At 39.1% G+C, this 18523-nt stretch overlaps 1 protein-coding gene across 2 annotated transcripts in view; it reads right to left on the reverse strand.

Moving 5' to 3' along the window:
• LOC148415888 (membrane-associated phosphatidylinositol transfer protein 3-like) overlaps positions 1–16795 on the reverse strand; it is a 78649-nt gene extending 61854 nt beyond the window's left edge. The window contains exons 1-3 of one of the 2 annotated variants that reach the window (XM_088427841.1): positions 16708–16795; positions 16470–16624; positions 6725–6820 (exon numbers count right to left, since the gene is read on the reverse strand). In XM_088427841.1, coding sequence (XP_088283967.1) covers positions 6725–6820; positions 16470–16494 — 121 coding nt within the window. In that variant the 5' untranslated portion in view covers positions 16495–16624; positions 16708–16795. Of the gene's footprint in view, positions 1–6724; positions 6821–16469 lie in introns of both variants that reach the window. The other variant, XM_088427840.1, reaches the window with a different exon arrangement.
• Between the last annotated feature and the right edge of the window lie 1728 nt (positions 16796–18523).

Here is an 18523-nt window from a genome sequence, read left to right on the forward strand (position 1 = left end):
GTGTGTGTGTGTGTGTGTGTGTGTGTGTGTGTGTGTGTGTGTGTGTGTGTGTGTGTAGGAGCCGCTGGGGGATGTCATTGTAGATTTGTGGCTGATTAGATGTTGACATGCAGCTTTTGCTAAAAAACATGAGTCTTATTAAGATGTCCAATGTAATCTTGTTATAGTATTCAATGTATGACTAATTAATTCATCAGCAGGTCAACCTTGGAGGAGGTCTGCATGTGACCGTTCGAGCTGTTTATATCAAGGGGAGGAATCTCACTTGTCAAATTATTTCAGAAAAATGTCCTGGAAATACAAAACAGAAAGATAACCAAGTGTTACCATAGATTGGAAAATCGAATGTCATTTTTGGAAGACCTTCAGAAAAGAGGAGTCAACCCAAAGGATTCTTTGACCATAATGTTAAGAATTTTCATAACAGTGATATACATACGGTGTTTGTGGAGTATTTGTGAAGTAGCAAAATGTAGTCTTTTTTGTTTTTTAATCCATCTCAGAGGCCACTAGCTGTTTTTTTTTTTTGTTGTTGTTGTTGTTTTCTAAATTAGGTTATGTGACATTCGCAAGCTGAGCTGTGATTGGTTATTTTTTTGAGATAGATAAAACAGGTGGATTTTGTTGCTAAATATTTAATCCCACAAACAAAATATTAATCATAAGATTATGTTTAGACGTGGAGTTGCATAGAATGTTATTACAAATGTAAACACTTAGATTGACTTCCACTTTCAATTCTTGACTTTTTTTCTAGAATATAATGTGACATTTTTTTCAGTCATAACTATCACGTTTTTTCTGAAGAAATATTTTAAAATACTGTAAAATAAAAATAATAAAATAATTCAGTTTTCAATCTCATTTTAACATGACCAAAAACTTCATCTAAAGTTGTAAAAAAATAAATATATGCATTGTAAGATTTTTTTTTCCCCATAAAGCTCATTTCATACAGCAATTTCTCATTTTTTGCTCCATATTGGAAAAATATTCTTGTAAAATTACCGATGGGAGCGCCAACTGAACTTGTAGACTGCCATGTCCTCAGTAAAAAAGCGCTTAGGCGATTTGCAAATTCATATTTGAAGATTGAGCATCCACAAACCTGTTGCACAGCTGGGAATAGCAATATCACTTAGAACTTTGTCTGTATAGTTAAGACTTTATGATGCCAAATTTCACTTGAGGAAACGACGAATGAGCAAGTCCGTTATCACGGGAGCACAAAGCTTTTCACGGTACGTCGAGCTCGGCTTTGATCACTTTTGTAGCTGCGGGCTACACGCATTAAAGTGTCGGGAAACATGAAAAGCATCAGGCCGTTTAAACGTCATCGTTGACATGCCGCGTCTTTGCCCTGACAACATGGTTTTATATTTCAACATGGAACAACTCCTCCCTCTTTCAGGACATTTACAGGATGGGGCATTTGAAAAAGGACGTGACAGCCACAACCTGAACCGATTGAATTAATTGGAAACATCTTGCGGCAGAGTTCCTGGAAGTTAATTAGAAGAGCCTGTTGAGAGCTAGCAAGTTTGCTTGTTAGTATTTGGCAAGAAAAAGATTACGGTTTATGTTGATAATGCTTTGATACATGTCGTGTACCTAAGGGCTCGCATGCTTGTTAAAAAAATTCAATTAAACAGTCATTTCTTGGATTTGTGTGTTGACATTTTATGAAAAAAAAGACCAATAGCTTTCACCAATTAGCTATTAGTGTATTTATCAGAAAAAATGTCCAAGCCAATCGTAACAACAATTACTCACGCTGTGCTTGACAGTAAAACATGCAGGAAACCCAGTGAGAAGGCCAACTTCAAAATAAAACTTAGCTTGCCAAATATCGTAATAGGCCTGGTCGCAGTACTGAGAATGCTGTTGTCAGCATCGCTCACCTCAAAGGCCAACAATTAGAGGAAGCAAAATTGTTCTTTTCACTGAATTCCGCATCGCATTTTACACTCCGTGCCCTCAGTTATTTGTCAGTTAGTCAATATGAATATGAATTCTTTCGTCATTACCATTTTAAATCCTGTCAAAACTAAAGAAATGATTTTTGAACCCAAATGTATGTGCGCACATGGACCCATGGTCCTGGAGGGGCACACAAATTGAGCAGATAACTTCCTTTAAGGACCTTGGGGTCCAAATGGACAACCCAATCTGTCCACCTTGATTACTTGTGCGACAAGCTGGCCCAAAGATCGCGCTTTCGATGCAGGCTCAGATTCTTTGGGGTAAGCATGGGAGTTATGACTACCTTTTACCATGATGTGCTTGGTAGCAGCATAAGATATGGTATAGGAGTTTGGTTCGGGACTCTATCCAGCTCAAAACAAAATAACAAAAATGAAGACTCTCCCTCACTACAGCTGATATTTGAGTAATCGGAGCTAAGTCTGGCAAAACAAGTCCTGGCTGATCCTCAACACATTTCACATCCTCAATATGTGATTTTACCATCGGGTAAACGCCTTAGAATGGGTCGCTGTAAGAATAACCGATTCAAATGATCTTATCTCGCTGCTTATTTTGTTCAACTGAACAAAAGGACAAAAGGATGTAGCTCAAGTGAGATTAAGTTAAAAAGCAGACTTACCTGAGCTTCACTGAATGTATAATGCTGCTATGCTGTGTGTTTATATGCCTGTTTTAAACACTGCTGTGGACTAAATGCACTTTCTGTCCAAAACTAATTATCCCTTGGGGACAATAAAGTTCATCTAATCTTATCCTATATTAATATATGGACATACAGTAAATTCCTTGGTACGCATTTACTTTGAAGCTTTTTCTGGCAGCGTGTTGACTGTAACAGCTTGACCAGTCTTTCTCCTGAAACTGTTGCTACCGACGCCTGACAAAAACAATACAACGTTGTTTTTAAATCACCTTCAATTACCAACTCAAGGCGCTAACAAATGTCGTAAATTATGCCCATATTGACATACATCTGTTGCCAGTGTTTACCAGTGACTCAGGCTCTGTTATAGCTACCTCTAGCAAAAAATTGCCACTAGCTAGCAGCAATTCAGTGCTCCATATAGGCTGGCGTGATAGACGTAAATGACTCTGCACACTTGTGTCATGCTTACAGCTTGACACAGTTCCTTCCAATTGCATTTTATTAAGAAAAATACAACTTGAGTCTAAGATTTTTTTTTCTCAAACATATAGAACTTTTTGTGCCTCAGAATAATACAACTTTATTTTCAAGTTCACAGCCAGAGCTACAATTCAAGCTGAAGAAAAAGAAAAAAAAATACAAATGTTGATGCTAGCAGTACTAAATGTTGGCACCACATGTCTTATCATGTCTATCAGAAACAAGCAACGTGCCTGCCACAACCATTGCGCAAAAATGGACCTCCCGCAGCATACACACAAACAAAATCAGCCCATGTAATCCCAATTTAGCAGCAATGAGGAATTTCCAATGGAATATGAATGAAATAAAATGACAAAAACATTAAAAATACATTTAAAAGGGCTTTCATTCACCAAATCTCCCAAAACACTTAATTCAACACAAAATCCATGCTGAGCATCCAATCAGATCGCACGTCACGTTCAACATAAGGCTTTCTAGATGGCCTCACTGTCACCTTGTGATCTGATAGGCTATTTCAACTGTCTATTAACTCTATGCGCCCGTTCACTCACCGTTCACTCACAGATGCCCGCAACTGTTGATTAAGAAGGCCTTGGGCAGAGTTCATACAGCCTGGCGACACAAGCTAGCTGAATTCTGATTGGTTAAAAAAAACTCTAACCTAAAAATACAACACTGGAAGGAGCATAACCAAATGGATATAATATGATACAAAGAGAATAGAATATGGACAATGTATATATATATATATATATATATATATATATATATATATATATATATATATATATACAGTGGTACCTCGGTCCTCGAACGCCTCTATACTCGGCCAAATCGGTGCTCGACCAAAAAAATCAAGTAGGTAATGCATCGGACCTCGATCAGATTTTCGGTGCTCGACTAGCCGAGCCTAGCCGTGCTCGACTAGCCGAGCCTAGCCGAGCCGACCCGAACGCGCTCCTCGGCTCTTTTCGGCCAGTTCAAGCGCCAGTTCAACTCAGACCGCCAACGGAGTAAGACTTACGCAGTTTGTTTGAGTACGTATTTCTTCCCAATTTTCAACTTTTTTGTGTTGCGCTAGCCCTTAATGATGGGTCCTAAGAGAGATAGTGATAAGGGGAAGGCAAAGAGAAAAACAGTGAGGACCACTATCGAACGGAAGAGACAAACAAAAAAGGCAGAAGCAACTTACAATGGACAGGTTCCTTCTTAAAGAAAAGAGGAAGGCTACTGCCCAGCCAGATTTACCTCCACAGAAGAGAGAGAGAAGGGAGAAAACCCCTGAAGGCGCGTTACCTAGCGTCATCATGAAAGGGGATTCCCCTTCCAAGGATTAACCCTCCCTCCCGTCCTCGCCGCATCCATTCCCGTATGCCATCAGCCACTCTCCAAAACGTAAGTAAATTATACAAAATGCTTAATAATGCTTTATATATCTTTATCATGTACCGCTTGTGCACATTTACGTCCTCATTGTTGTTTAGATACATGTTCTTATAATATTTTAGGTATTTTTCTTAATGGTAAAAACGGATTAAAATAGTTTCCATTATTTCTTATGGGAAAATTGGTTTCGGTGTTCGACCAAATCGGTGCTCGACCACCACCTCGGAACGGATTATGGTCGAGTACCGAGGTACCACTGTATATATATATATATATATATATATATATATATATATATATATATATATATATATATATATATATATATATATATATATATATATATATATATATATATATATATATATATATATATATATATATATATATATACACACAGTAGATAGATAGATAGATAGATAGATAGATAGATAGATAGATAGATAGATAGATAGATAGATAGATAGATAAAATAAAAACATAAAATTGACTTTTATGATAATTATGATAATAATGTCAGGTTATATCAGGCTAGCAGAGAAGGCCTGCTGCTTAGGGATGTTAATGTCCCCAGTATTTGATTTGTAAGATGTGTTTTTCAGATGCAATGTTGCACATTTTTTTCATCATTGAAATCAGCAGCTTTTAACCATTAAATCATTCATCCTTCCTCAATTGACTTTAGCTGATGACTGCAACCATCTCCTTTAATTCCTTTCCAACAGTCTTCCTTTAATGGCGTCAATTAGCCTGGAGGTCCACTCACATCCCATCAGCGGTGTAAATATCCCACGTGGATCTCTTCTTGCTTCCAGCTGGCGTGAGCGTTGCTTCATTATTGGCCACGCAAATCCTCCTTCTCTGCAGTGCACTGCTCTTAATTACTGACCGTGACGCTGATGTGGTTAGTTTTGTTTTTGTTTATTGGCAAAGCCGTTGATAAATGCGCACACTGGGCCCGTTTTATTCTTCACCCATATTTACTCAACAGACAAAGTTAAAGCCCTGGAATCCTACAGCAAATCTTCTTTCCTCTGGGCTGAATTACTCCAAAATTATTTCATTGGGGCTTTTCTGTTGTTTTACTCCCAAGAAAAATAAAAATTCTACTCTTAAATCTAATGTTTTATGTATATATAGGCTGAGAAGAATTCTTGAGGCAAGATGTCTCGCCAGATTAAATCCAAAAAAAACACGATGAAGTTGTTGCCAAATTTGTAAAATCATGCCTAATATAAATATTACATTTTCAAAATGGTTTCTTTTCACTGTGAAGAGTGCAAAAATGTAAATGATCTAGTTTTGAAATGTAAACATAAAGATCATTTTTGAGATACACCTGATAACTTTCCACTTCCTGAATACTTTAACAAAATAAATACAGCTTGTGTTAGCTGCCACGTATGGCGTTTTTATTTTTCTCGCATGTTTACAAACTGTGCCCTGCAATTGGCTGGCAACCAGTTCAGGGATAGGCACCAGCAAGCCTGGTTTTGCTTTTTGTTGGTGAGAAATAAATACCATATACAGTAAACACAGAAGACCACATAACAAAATTGCACTTAATTATGAATGAACAAACTTTTTGCAACTCATCATTTGTATATGATGTAAATATTAAATACAAACTAAAATTTCACACAGCTCAAACCCCATACGTTTTGGTGAATGTGACGTAGAGAAATCAAAACACACATTTGAGTCAGCCTGGTTAGTTAAAAAGTGATCAGTAGGAACAGCAACTGTGTCAGGCGGTCGACATCAAAATGTCCAGTCATTTCCCTTGATTATTGCCTCTGAAATGTAATTCGACTGCTCTCATGCATATATGGAGCACTCAAGCAGTGCTAGCTATCGGCTAATTAATATGCACGGCGCTGTGCTAAACGCTTGCAAAAAGTGCTTTATAATAAATATAAAAATACTTAACAGCAAGAGACAAAATGGCTGCCCTGTGACATGTTTAAAAAAAAAAAAACTGGTATACTTAGCTGCTTGAATTTTATTCCACAAATATGAATCACATATAGTGTGCAGACTAGTGGGGGTGCATAGAAGAAATTATTGGCAAAGAATATCTACACGTCCTCGCATATCCCTGCTCTCAGCTTGGTTGCAAACTGCTATGCATTGTTATTGGTTTGTATATCCGAATCACATTTTTCACACATTTCACAAAAGATTCCGTTAAAGGCAGCATGAGGAAAATCACCAACCAACCTCGGGCATCAAAAAACTCTTCATCGGAGCTGTCCACAGATTCTTGCGCAATATTCTGAAGACACCAGTGGGTGGCGCTGTGCTTGCGTGCCGAACCTTTGGGAACACAAAAACACAAATACACATGGACTATTGTAGCAACTGATATTTTAACCCAGATTCAGATTCTTTCATTTATGTCAAACATAGAGGAAATTGTTTGGGCATTAATACAACGGGAACATGAAAACAGACATGTGCAAAACAAAAAGCAAACAACGAACTCTAGAGCAAAAACAAGCAACAGTGGGACAAGGTGCAATCGTGGTGGCTGAGTAAGTGCGGTCCAAATCCGTCCTGAAACAAATGTATAACACGTGTACATCGACATTATAAATACTCACAGGTGTATACCGCAGGTATTTTCCTTACTATAAGGCACACCTAAAAGCCTTGAATTTCCTCAAAAGCTGACATTGCACCTTCTAATCCAGAAGCATTAAATACAGCATAAACCGCGAGTTTTTATTTTTGGGTGAGGAAAACAATGAAATACCTTAATCGTCATGTAAATTCTTCAGTATTTACCTCAGTATTTCAATGTATTTTTTTAAATTACAATTTTTATAACACCGTTTATTTCGATACGCTGCATAAGCTCCATTTTTTAAGCAATTTATGTAGGAACGAGGCGCAAAGACCGCAGGTTTTTGTAAAAGAAAACGCAATTTAATAAAATACAACCAGAAACTGTTTTTAAATAAACAAAACAATATACTTTAAGGTTTTTGTTTGCGATTTGATAGAAAATGTCAGTTTAATATTTAGGTGAATCATAATGATATTTTTGTAAACTCTTGATTCGTCTTGGTTTTGATCGAAACAGTTTTTTAATGTAAACAAGAGGTATTTTTTCCCATTTTTCAGATTTACTTTCCGCAAATCATCTTTATTTATTGCTGATTGAAAAGATTGACTGACTTATTCAATTGTTTTGTTGACATTAGCGCAGCATTATGCATTAGTGGATGCATAACGTAACCCAGACACTACTGCAGCTTCTATTCTATGTGCCCTATAATGCAGTGTGCCCTATATATGAAAACAGTTTTAAAATAGGCCATTCAATGCGCCTTGTAATTAAGTGCACCTTACAGTCCGGAAAATATGGTAGTCTTTGTCCCATGCAAAAATGACCATATTTTAGGCAGCTGACTCACTTAGTTGTGAAACTCTTCGACTTGTATTATGTATGTCTGTATTATGCTGCCTCCTAGTGGCCATGACATACCCATCAAAAGGGTTACAATAATGGAGTAGCCCATGTATAAAGGGCATCAGGTTTAAAATCATGACATTAGAAACCTATTATAATTGCTTTTTATTCAATAATATGTTGCAAAGGTCTGCTATGTTTGGGCCATTTGAGAGAATTAATGGATTTTTCATTCATTTCAACGAGGAAAGATGGTTTGAGAAGTGTTCTGAGGTTCATATATAGTTCCGTTATACAGTATATCCTGAGAAGAGGATGCCTGTGAAGAAGGTTAACATTCATTGCGGATTACAAGTAAGATCAATAGAGAGTGTTTGGGCTGGAAATGGATGAAATTAAATCAATATTCACCCCTAGCTCTGGTGATGTTTCTTTTTGATGAGTATCCATGTATGTGCGTAGCTATGGAAGAAAAAGCTTGAAAGAAATGAATCCTTAGAAAACACGTGACTTCATTTGTTATGATGACGGTCACAATGGCCCAAAAATAACACACAGTGGGTGTTTTCTATTGATCGCCTGCAGCATGTGCGTGCGCTGGATACATGAAAACACTTCAATAGATGCCTGGAACTCATTCAGCTTACATATGAAACGATAGATGCACCAAACATTCAATACTCAGCTGGTAGCAGAATTCGTATGCCTTCCAAGTGCGGTGATTCACAAAGTGTGGGACGCATAACTCAAGTGGCGCACGGAAGAATCAGAATTACATGTTTAAACTGGGAGTATTAACGAGGCGGAAACTTATTTTTAAGTGCAGGTCAGTTGTATTCAGCTTACAATGCATTTTCATTTTATCTTGCGCAACTTTTTTCTCATTTACTTAGATACGATTTAACGTACTTACAGTATAGCTTGTGATATTACAACGTTTTTCAAGTACTACAAGTGAAACTTTACTATTTTTGATAGACCTTTTACACCATAAAATAACTTTCAAACTAGTTATCTTGCAACTTTTCCCTAATAATAATAGTAATAATGCAACAATTCTCACAATAAAGGTAACTTAATTAGTATTATGACTAAAATATTCGTTTAAAACAAATTATGAATAGAATATTTGACTCAAATTTCTTTTTTACATTTTTACACTGACATCACAATACCCTGATATTAAACAATCACTTCTTCCTTTATTGTGGATTCTGATTTTACATACATCTGATAGCATTTTTTCCTAGTCCGACTTAAATTGCAACTATTTCCTTGTAAAATGACTTCTTGTAAAGAATGATAAGGCAAAAAGGATTGAAATCAGTGTGAAAATCCAATGGCGGAAGATGTACAAAGCTGACTGGACGCTGACGATAGCGAGCAGCCAAAACTTGCTATTAATAGCTCCCACTCCAATTCAATCAAAACTCATCGCGGCTCAATCAATTGCTGTAGTCGATGAGAGGCGGACACCGCATTAATCCGCCCTCCAAAAAATGTCAAATGAGTGGCGCACATTATCACACGCAGGCGCGCTATAACACAACCGCACACTGGCACTCACTGTAACGTGATTACACTAGGCGCCTTCCATCCTCGCAACTGCAGCGATCGACATCCTCGTTCTTTGTATTTGTCAAACAGCTTCCGTGTGTCACTTTCAAAAGCATGCGGCCTCAGACGTGACGGTCACAATAACTAATCGTTGCTGCTTTTTCTTCTCCTTTGCCTCCTTGTTTGTGTAACCATCTCCAAGTGACAAGTCTTGGCTTTCTTATGCTTTTGGTTCTCGATTGGTTCCTCAATCACATTCCAATGGATGGCTCATCTTGTTGAATTTTGGACTTTTTCCTCCTTGTGTGTCCCCGCAAGCTTCCCAAATTTTGCAGGTGTGGCGACTTGTGTTACTTTACTTTCTGAGCCAGTGGCAGGACAGGCGAAGATTTCAGTGATATATTTCTTCCTTCCTAAATTATAATATCATTATGAGGCCAAGGCTTGAGAATTCACACATATATCTTACATCATCAGTAATGTACAGGGGTGCTTCTCAAAGGGGGGGGGGGGGGGTGCAAGGTGATGCCAGAGGGGGCGCGGATGACCCCAGGGAATAGGCTTTGTTTTTGTCATGCGAAGTGAAATTGCAATGATTTCATCTTTTTTTTTTTTTCTTTTTGAAATTTCAGGCACTTTGATGCACTAGGCTATTTTTTATGTATAGATTTTTTTTTTTATTTTATCACTAATTTCAAAACTAGGTAAGTGTGTGATGAACACACTTAAAATTTATTTGACTTCACAGTCAATCCAGCCCTGTGACAGAAAGTTGTTGAAAGCTGATTTATATTGCTTTTTTCTTTGGTTAATGTAAGGATAAGGATACACGTTTAAACATACAAGTTCTTTCTATAATGATCTTTTTTATACTCAGCGCGTCGGGTGTGTGTGTGTGTGGGGGGGGTCTTTTTTCTTTCCTGGGGGGGCTTGGCAAAATTTAATTGAGAAGCACTGATATACAGTAAGTTAATCAAGCAACATTCAATTTCCAGAGCATTTAAAATCATTGTTGACATTTAATTTTGTTACTATTGCTTTAATAACCAAGAAACATGGCATAAACCTATAGAAAACGCCAATAAAATGTTTGCACATCAATGTGGGTCTGCGTAATGTGTCATTATTCAAAAATAAAATGCAGCTTTCTTTCCAGCCTCAAGAAGTCACCAGTGGCTCTGTGAGAGATTTATCTGTGCGTTTATCTGTGCGGAGATTCTATGGAGATTAATGCTGAATGTTTCTGTTCGGTTGTGTTTCTGGCATACATTTCAAGGCCTGGGCGTTGAACAGTAGATTTGAATTGATACTGTAGATTTGAAGTGCTCAGCCCATATTTGGTGTCCCGTTGCTGCTTTTTGTGAAGCAATTCAAGTTGAATAACCCAATATGGCTCCAAACATCAAACCAATCAGATGAAAACGATTGGCATTCCAAGCAATAACATTTCAGAAGCATTTAGCCACAGATAATGTTCATAGTTCATAGTTTATGAAAATGAAGGAAAAAACCTTTTCTCTGCTGGGACAGACTAGCTAGCACGACGGTCAGCCAATGTGTTGGGACCAAACAAATCTCCTGGTTCAGATTCATGGCAAAATGAGACAGTCGGACTCCCAAGAGAGCTTATGAAATCACATGTACGTGTTGATTGCTAAGTAGGCCTAGTTAGCTTGCAGAAGGCCAGCAGAGAAGGCCTTGCTGGCCCTCAGGACTCACCACTGACTTTCTCACTCTGGATCGCCTTTTTACAAACAAGGATATTTCGTTAACGCAAACCAACAAAATAGAGAAAACTAAAATTTAGTTCTATGAAGCCCCACTAGTCTAATCACATCATTCTAATTAATTCTGTGTTTGCAGAACATGAATTCAGAAGCAAATTATTTCTGTTATCCATCCCTGGGAGCAGCCATTTTGTCTCTTGCTGCGGATTGAAAATGATATTGTAGTTGCTGAGATAATAACCAATCATGGCTCAACTTGCTAACATCACATGACCTATCTCAGAATACAGGTGATCCATGATTGGTTGTTACTTTAGAATCTGTGATTTCATTTTCAGGAGTTAGCCATTGACAAAAGTTGGGAAAAAAACATGGATTTTCCTGCTTAATTTATATTTTACAAATACAATATGAACAAGAATGTCACAGTGGGAATGCATGTAAAATATTATTGTAAAGACAGGCTAATATCTGACCATTAGTCCTTAAATAACATACAGTAGAATGTGACCAAGCTGCTGTGCAGAATGGGTAAAACATGATGAAAATAACAATCTTTTCCGTTTGAGATAGTTTATACACAATATTATTAAGAGCTAGGAAAAAAGAAACGAGAGCTCTCTGATCCAGTCAATGAAAAACAATGTGACTTTATTCTCCACACGAGAGTCGCCGAGTGTATTGGCACCAGTGGGCTGGTGAAGAGCATCTTACCACTCAGTGCTTTTTCACGACGTGCATCTATCTTTCCACTGCTCGGCCATCAGTCCATCCCACCAACCAAACATTTATTCATCCGAGCAACCCATTTATCTCCCAACCTACCCATCATCAAGTCGTGTTTATTTGCATAACCCTGAATCACCACAGTCACAAAGGTCTCCACAGGTGAAGTGAAATCACAGATAGCGTCACATTGAATATGTTAAATACAAAATGACATTCCCTGAACAAAGCTCCTGGAAGAAGAAGAAAAAACTAAAAAAAATAAGAAACGTTCAGAAGGGACCGCAACTGGGAGGAGCCCCGTTCTAGGCTCAACGGGTTGCACTTGATGCCTCGTGCCAAAGATAAGTGCCATATTAATCGGTAGGCAGTAAGTAAATGTCCAGTGTGATAATGCCATGACGCCAGGAGATGCCATCTCCATCTAATGCGACCCAGTGAGTCCATCCCAACAAAAGCGCCTCGGCGGAGGTGGCTGATCGCAAAACCCGCACCGGTCGATGGGTGCAAGTCCGCACGGCAGCGTTCAATTTGTCTCTCACCGTCCGACCCCATCATCACACCACAAATAGCCAGCGAATCATCTATCCACCTGCTGACCCAACAACTCATCAACGATCCAGCTATAAACCCACGCCTCCATCCAACCAATCGTACCCACACCACCAACCAACATCCATCACCGATCCACCCATCTAAAGCCAACTATTCATCTGCCCACTCCTCAATCCATCTCACTATCAATCCTTACTATGAATTAATTTATCCGCCAACCCACCCAATCCGCGATCCCGCTATCTATCCATCAGCAAAAAAGGCACCGTCAGCGCGCCACTTCCCTGCCCTCACCTTGACCCGAAACATCAGCGAGCGGACAGCATGGCCTCACCATGGCAAACATCCATTACGTTCCAATTGAGGCCGTTTTGTGTGCTCAAACACAATGCGGCAGAGATCTGAGTTACACAAGACAATACCATACCATACCATACCACCTAATATACGTGGTGATATACCACGAAATAATAATAAGCGGTTCCTTGTGAAAACGGCGCATTGGCATTCAGATCACAGACGGGGATTTATAGAAGCTGCTATTTTTAGCCGGCCGCATAACAGAACAACAATTCCGTACCCGTTTATTCAATTGGGAAACGAGTAAAAAGGAAAACTTCCAGACCGATGCCCTTTCATTTCATTCGAGGAGTATGAAACGCTCAGGGGGGCTATAATTCTCACTATTAAGTGGGAGTGAAAGGGAGGACGAGCTGCACCGATGACAGGGATGACTGTGAGCAAATTAGAAAGAAAAGGTAATATTCCTCGATGTTGGCACAAATACAGGCAAAAAACGCGGTTCTGCAAGCGCAGCTCCAGAGCAGCATGGGGCTCTCGAGGAATGTAAAAAAAAATTACTTCATCAAATCTTAAATTCCACTAGTTAGTTCAATTATGGAGCTCTAGTCATATTAAAATAAAACATATTTGGATGTAAGATGCCAATACCAGTCAAAAGTTAGGAAACATCTTCAAATTCAATATGTTTATTCATTTTCTCCTACTAGAGCTGCGGTTATTGAATATTTTTGGTATTCACATATTCAACTGAAAATTCTAATGGAATGTCAAGTATTCAGATAAAAAATGTTGAAAAACAATGATAAAAACAGAAGATCAAAACTCATTTCCATTCAATACTGAATGATAAGCTTTTATACACTTTTGACGATCAACATGGTTTTTGTTGTTAAAATTCAACTTTGCTTAGCAGAAAACTACTTTCCCTTGAGAAACATTAGAATTGATAAACATCTCTCAGCATACATTTTTAACTATGGGACAAATTTGCATGTTTGAGTCAGCCAGTTTGTTCAAAAGAGATCAGTAGGAACAGGAACTGTGTCAAGGCCTCAGTATCAGTGCGCAAAATCATTTGCATCTAAAATGCATACGGACCAGTAGAGTGTTGCATGCTGGATACGAGATCATTTAGATTGAGATCATTTGTAGGCCACGCCACCAGGAAAAAATGGCAACCGTGCCATACCGTACCGTACAGTATGTCAATGTCAGCATAATGAAGTCGTTTGATAGCACCTTGAATTGCCAACTGAACGTGATTTCATCAAGAATATAGCTGTCTGGACTCTGACAAGGTAAAAAGACGTTTTATGTGGATTGAATGAGCTGCATACCTCGTCTGTAACTATGTTTTAAACTCGAAAAATTAACATTCACTGTGTGCAAAATAGAGGGTGGAAGGGGGCAATAAATCCCCACGAAAAAGCAACACATGAAAAAAAAACAGCTTAAAAATTTAGAAAACAAAGTCAATCAAAATAAAATTAAGAACTAATGTTTGCAAATTTTCCAAATTTGATGCTGATATTTTCATTTTTCTTTTGTTTTTATCATCCTCCTGAGCTCTTAATCAGTATCAGCCCCATAATGAGCACATTACCTGTACACCTGTTGCTATTCATACAACAGAAAAAAATGGTTTGTGTTTTTACTAAACCAAATCAAATGTCACACAAATTAAATACATTTGTGAGTAAATTACGATAAAATCATCATTCATTCATAAAACCTACACTTATGTGGCTTTTTTTTATTGGTGGTATTGCCATAGTATTTTTCCAAATTAATTATGCACCTTGGCCCAATAAAAGGTTGGGAAACACTCAAGAAAATGTTTCTGCATGTGTGCATGCTAAGGCTGTCGGTGCCAGCAGCGGAATAATAAGGTGGCGGTAGTATATGGATCCCCGGCGGCAGTTTTCTTCCTCCGCTCTCACCTTGTGGAAAAGGTCAGAGCGCAAATGTCACGCAGGGGGAAAAGGCGGGTCGAACACACCTTGCCCCGGGACACTAAGGCACCCACAACAAATGTTTGCTGTGATTACCACAGTGAGCATCACCAGAAGAACCCCTAGCAGCAAGTGTTTTCCAACCTTCCTTGGGAGACGGAACATCAATTCCATGATTAACATGAGAACCCACCAAGGAAAAATGGCACAATAATCGAGATCAGCGAAATAATGAGACATTTGCAAACACATGGGCCTGTTTAATGAACTACAAAGGCAGTATGGATGAAAACTTGTGGTGTGGGATGTTCAATACCACTTTTTTTTTTTTTTTCAAACCCACACCATTATGAGTAATCCTAAGTAGTCAACGATACAAATATCAAGTAATGATACCACTAGCACTTTTGGTGCACAACCCCTCCACACGCAAAAAAAAAAAAAAAAATCTATTCTAATATAGCGTTTGTCTTAATGTAATGAAATGAATCTTAATTTTCTTTCCTTCTGATTTGTAATGTCTCATTCATGGTAGGGAAACTTTTTCAGAATGCAGCCAATTTCGATATCAGCTGCAATCCCAAGTGCTGATACTTTGAAATAAGGCCAGAAACATCATTTAAAACCCTACTTTGAAAGCACAAACATGACATGATACCCGAATTTCATATTCTAACCTTTGCGCAAAAAAAAGTTTTACCTTCAAACCCTATCTTGGAAAACCTAATATTAAAGTCTGACCTTTGACACTTCAAACTTGAAACTCTATCCCTCTTTTGAAATCTTAGCCCAGGCTAAAGACCCAGAAAAATCTGATTTGAAAACCTTACCTTGTGTTCAAACTCTAAAACTGTCTTGAAATCCCAAGTTTGTCTTAAAAGTTACCACTCAATTCCTCCCATTTGAAGCCCTTTTTGAAAGCCAATACCATGTATTAAAACCATCAATTGAAATCCTAACTTGAAACATGAAACCAGGCACATAACCCCAAAAATTAAGTTTGACCGATGTTTGACACCTAAATCTCGCTTTCAAACCCTAACACCATCTTGATACCCTAACCTCGCCTTTGAACACGAATTTTAAACTATCTGAAACCCCTTTTGGAAGTCTTATCCCAGGCTTGACAACATACAGTAATCACGAAAGTTGAAATGAAAATCTTCCTTGAATATTGCATTTGAATCCTCGTTTGCAACCTTAAACTGGTCTACTGTAGAAACCCCTGCCTTGAATCCTAATTTCATAAGACCTGTCACCCTCATCTTGTCTTAAAAGCTTCATTTGAAACCCCAACCTTGCCTTCAAACCTCACTTTGAACTCTTAATGCTCTCTTGAAACCATTTGAAACCCCGACCAAAACGCAACACCCTGACCGCGGCTTTAACTCTTCGATTGAACGCTAACCTTGCCTTCAAAGCCTAATTTTAAACCCTAACGCCACCTCCAAAACGTAACACTGACTTGAACCTTATAGCACATTATGAACTTGACCCTCTGGAAGCCTATTGCGCTTCACCTCTGGATCACAGCGTTACTTGAAAATGATACAAAAGACAAACGATGTGTTGTTTGGACCACTTGTCCTTCTGTAACCTTAAATTGTCTCGCATTTGAGAGGAAGGCAAGAGAAGCACGGGGCGAGGAGTTCACATTCCAGCAGATCGAGCCGCACGGAGGTACCTGTTACCCGCACACGGAGCGGGCATGCATGCAGATGTTGCCTTACCTCTTCCTCTCGCCTCCTTAGACATGCTGTCCTGCGCACACAGAGCTCCTCTTCCTCACTCGACAAGTCGATGACAAAAATGTAGCGGGGGGAAGCTTGACGCCGCAGCCGCCTGGTGCGCCTCCACTCGCGGCGATGAGCTGCCGCGCTCCTCGCTGTACAGTACGCATCCACCTGTGTCAAGCGGACATCCGCCCGACCCCGCCCGCACCGGCTCCACCGCAGCCGCCGCGCATACTTTGGGGAGGGTTTGTTGTCTCTGTGCAGACTTGGCTCACATTGCCACCCAGTAGCTCTTCTTCCCCCCTCCTTCTCCTCCTCCTCCCGCGTGTTAATCCAGTAGCTGAGTACCGGTCTGCAGCGCCACTGCCTCCGGCTGTGCGCACGTCCGAGGCGGCTGAAGGGCGTCCGGCCACTCTGCGGTCACCACCAACACCGCTGCAAACATACAAACAAACCAAAACAAGAGGCGGTTTGATTTTACGTATCCCTGAATGCAGCGAGCTCCTTTCTAATTAACGCCAATCACGTGGAGCATATCACGTGCATCCTATGTGCGTGTACATCACTACACCGGCCTAAAAAAAAGCGTAATTCTATAAATGACCCTGGGTGTTAATATCAAAGTTGGGCATCGTTCACGGCTGTGAATAGCAATTCAAAGAACTGTTTTCTGCTACACTTACCACATGAGTCACTAGAGAGTGCACAGCTATGATTCTTGAAGCTTAAAAGCCCCAGAGTGTAATATTTAGACAGTTATTCGTTTCAAAACCCCACTATAAATGTCAATAAAATATTTTTTTTTATACAATTGTAGGTCTGCTAATGGCTAATTATATTACACGGGGAGCGCCGCTCAGATGGAGGCCGTCATGCTTCTTTTACGGAAAGTCAACATAATTCAAATTGCTTTTTGGATGATGCTTTGCGTCTTGTGTTGATGCAGTCAAGATAGTTTCTGGTTTGTATGCCAGTCGCAAATAAACAGAAGGGGTCCAGATCATTTTGGGAGTTAGGATGACTACAATTATTCTATGCATTTGAATGCATAGAATTCTATGCATTCTATGTCAAGCTGAGCGTCATGAGAGTGAACAGAAATTCAAAGAGCCATTTGCACAAGTCTTGATGTCACTGTTGGTCAAGGCAGTGGATACTTGTGTATGGTCCCATAAGCGGGTCAGCTATTGTATGTGTGAAAAAAGAATGAGAAGGGGGTTGAGGTTGCAATCTTCTCATTGTAGTAACTGATGATTACGGCTCAAGGCATGTATAGAAGAAAACTGAGTTCAAAGTTGGCCACTGTTGCAACTCATGCATAAATTTGATATGAAGACTCATATTAGTCAATTGTATTTATTAGAACCAGGGAGTATCAGGAATCAGTATCAAAGCCAGCTTTATTTTAACCCTTTACTGGGCACAGCAGCCGCTTTCGGCCAATAGTCTAAACAGACAAACGGCCAAAAGCATCCATAACAGCCATTGCTTGAATTTTAATGCACCTCTAAATTTCTCTGAAATCCTGAAAATTCTCGCCTGTTTGGGACTTAAAAGGAGAAAAATGTGTGCCTAACAAAGGTCATTTTTTTCCCATTGAGACTATCAGCTGAAAGCAGCCGCTGTGCCCAGTATAAGGTTAAGGCATGGACTACTCTTGAAGGACACTGATACCAAACACTGATATGAAAAGCACAAAAAAAAAAAAATTAAATCTGGCTTGGAGTCATCCTTGAAACACTGCGGCCATTTGGCACATCGGCGATTCATCGTTGCATCAGAAAGGTCTTCGTTAAGAATGGTGGCAATTGTTTTAATTTAATTTTTGTATATGATAAATAGGGGGGACCCGATTCGATACTGATATTACAGTAGACTGGAGTACTGCCAGATATCGATCCAATTCGTTATCAGCAGGGATGACGCATGGAGTTATTTCTTTTTTTCAGTCTGAAAAAAAAAATGGTATTGAAGAAAAGAGGCTTTGAGTATCCGTCCAATGTAGTGACTGATGCATACTGTATTGAGCGAAGAGCTTTTGACAAGCAGTC

Source organism: Hippichthys cyanospilos, chromosome 11, assembly GCF_059441005.1.
Source record: "Hippichthys cyanospilos isolate Australia breed blue-spotted pipefish chromosome 11, RoL_Hcya_1.0, whole genome shotgun sequence".
Lineage (NCBI taxonomy): Eukaryota > Metazoa > Chordata > Actinopteri > Syngnathiformes > Syngnathidae > Hippichthys > Hippichthys cyanospilos.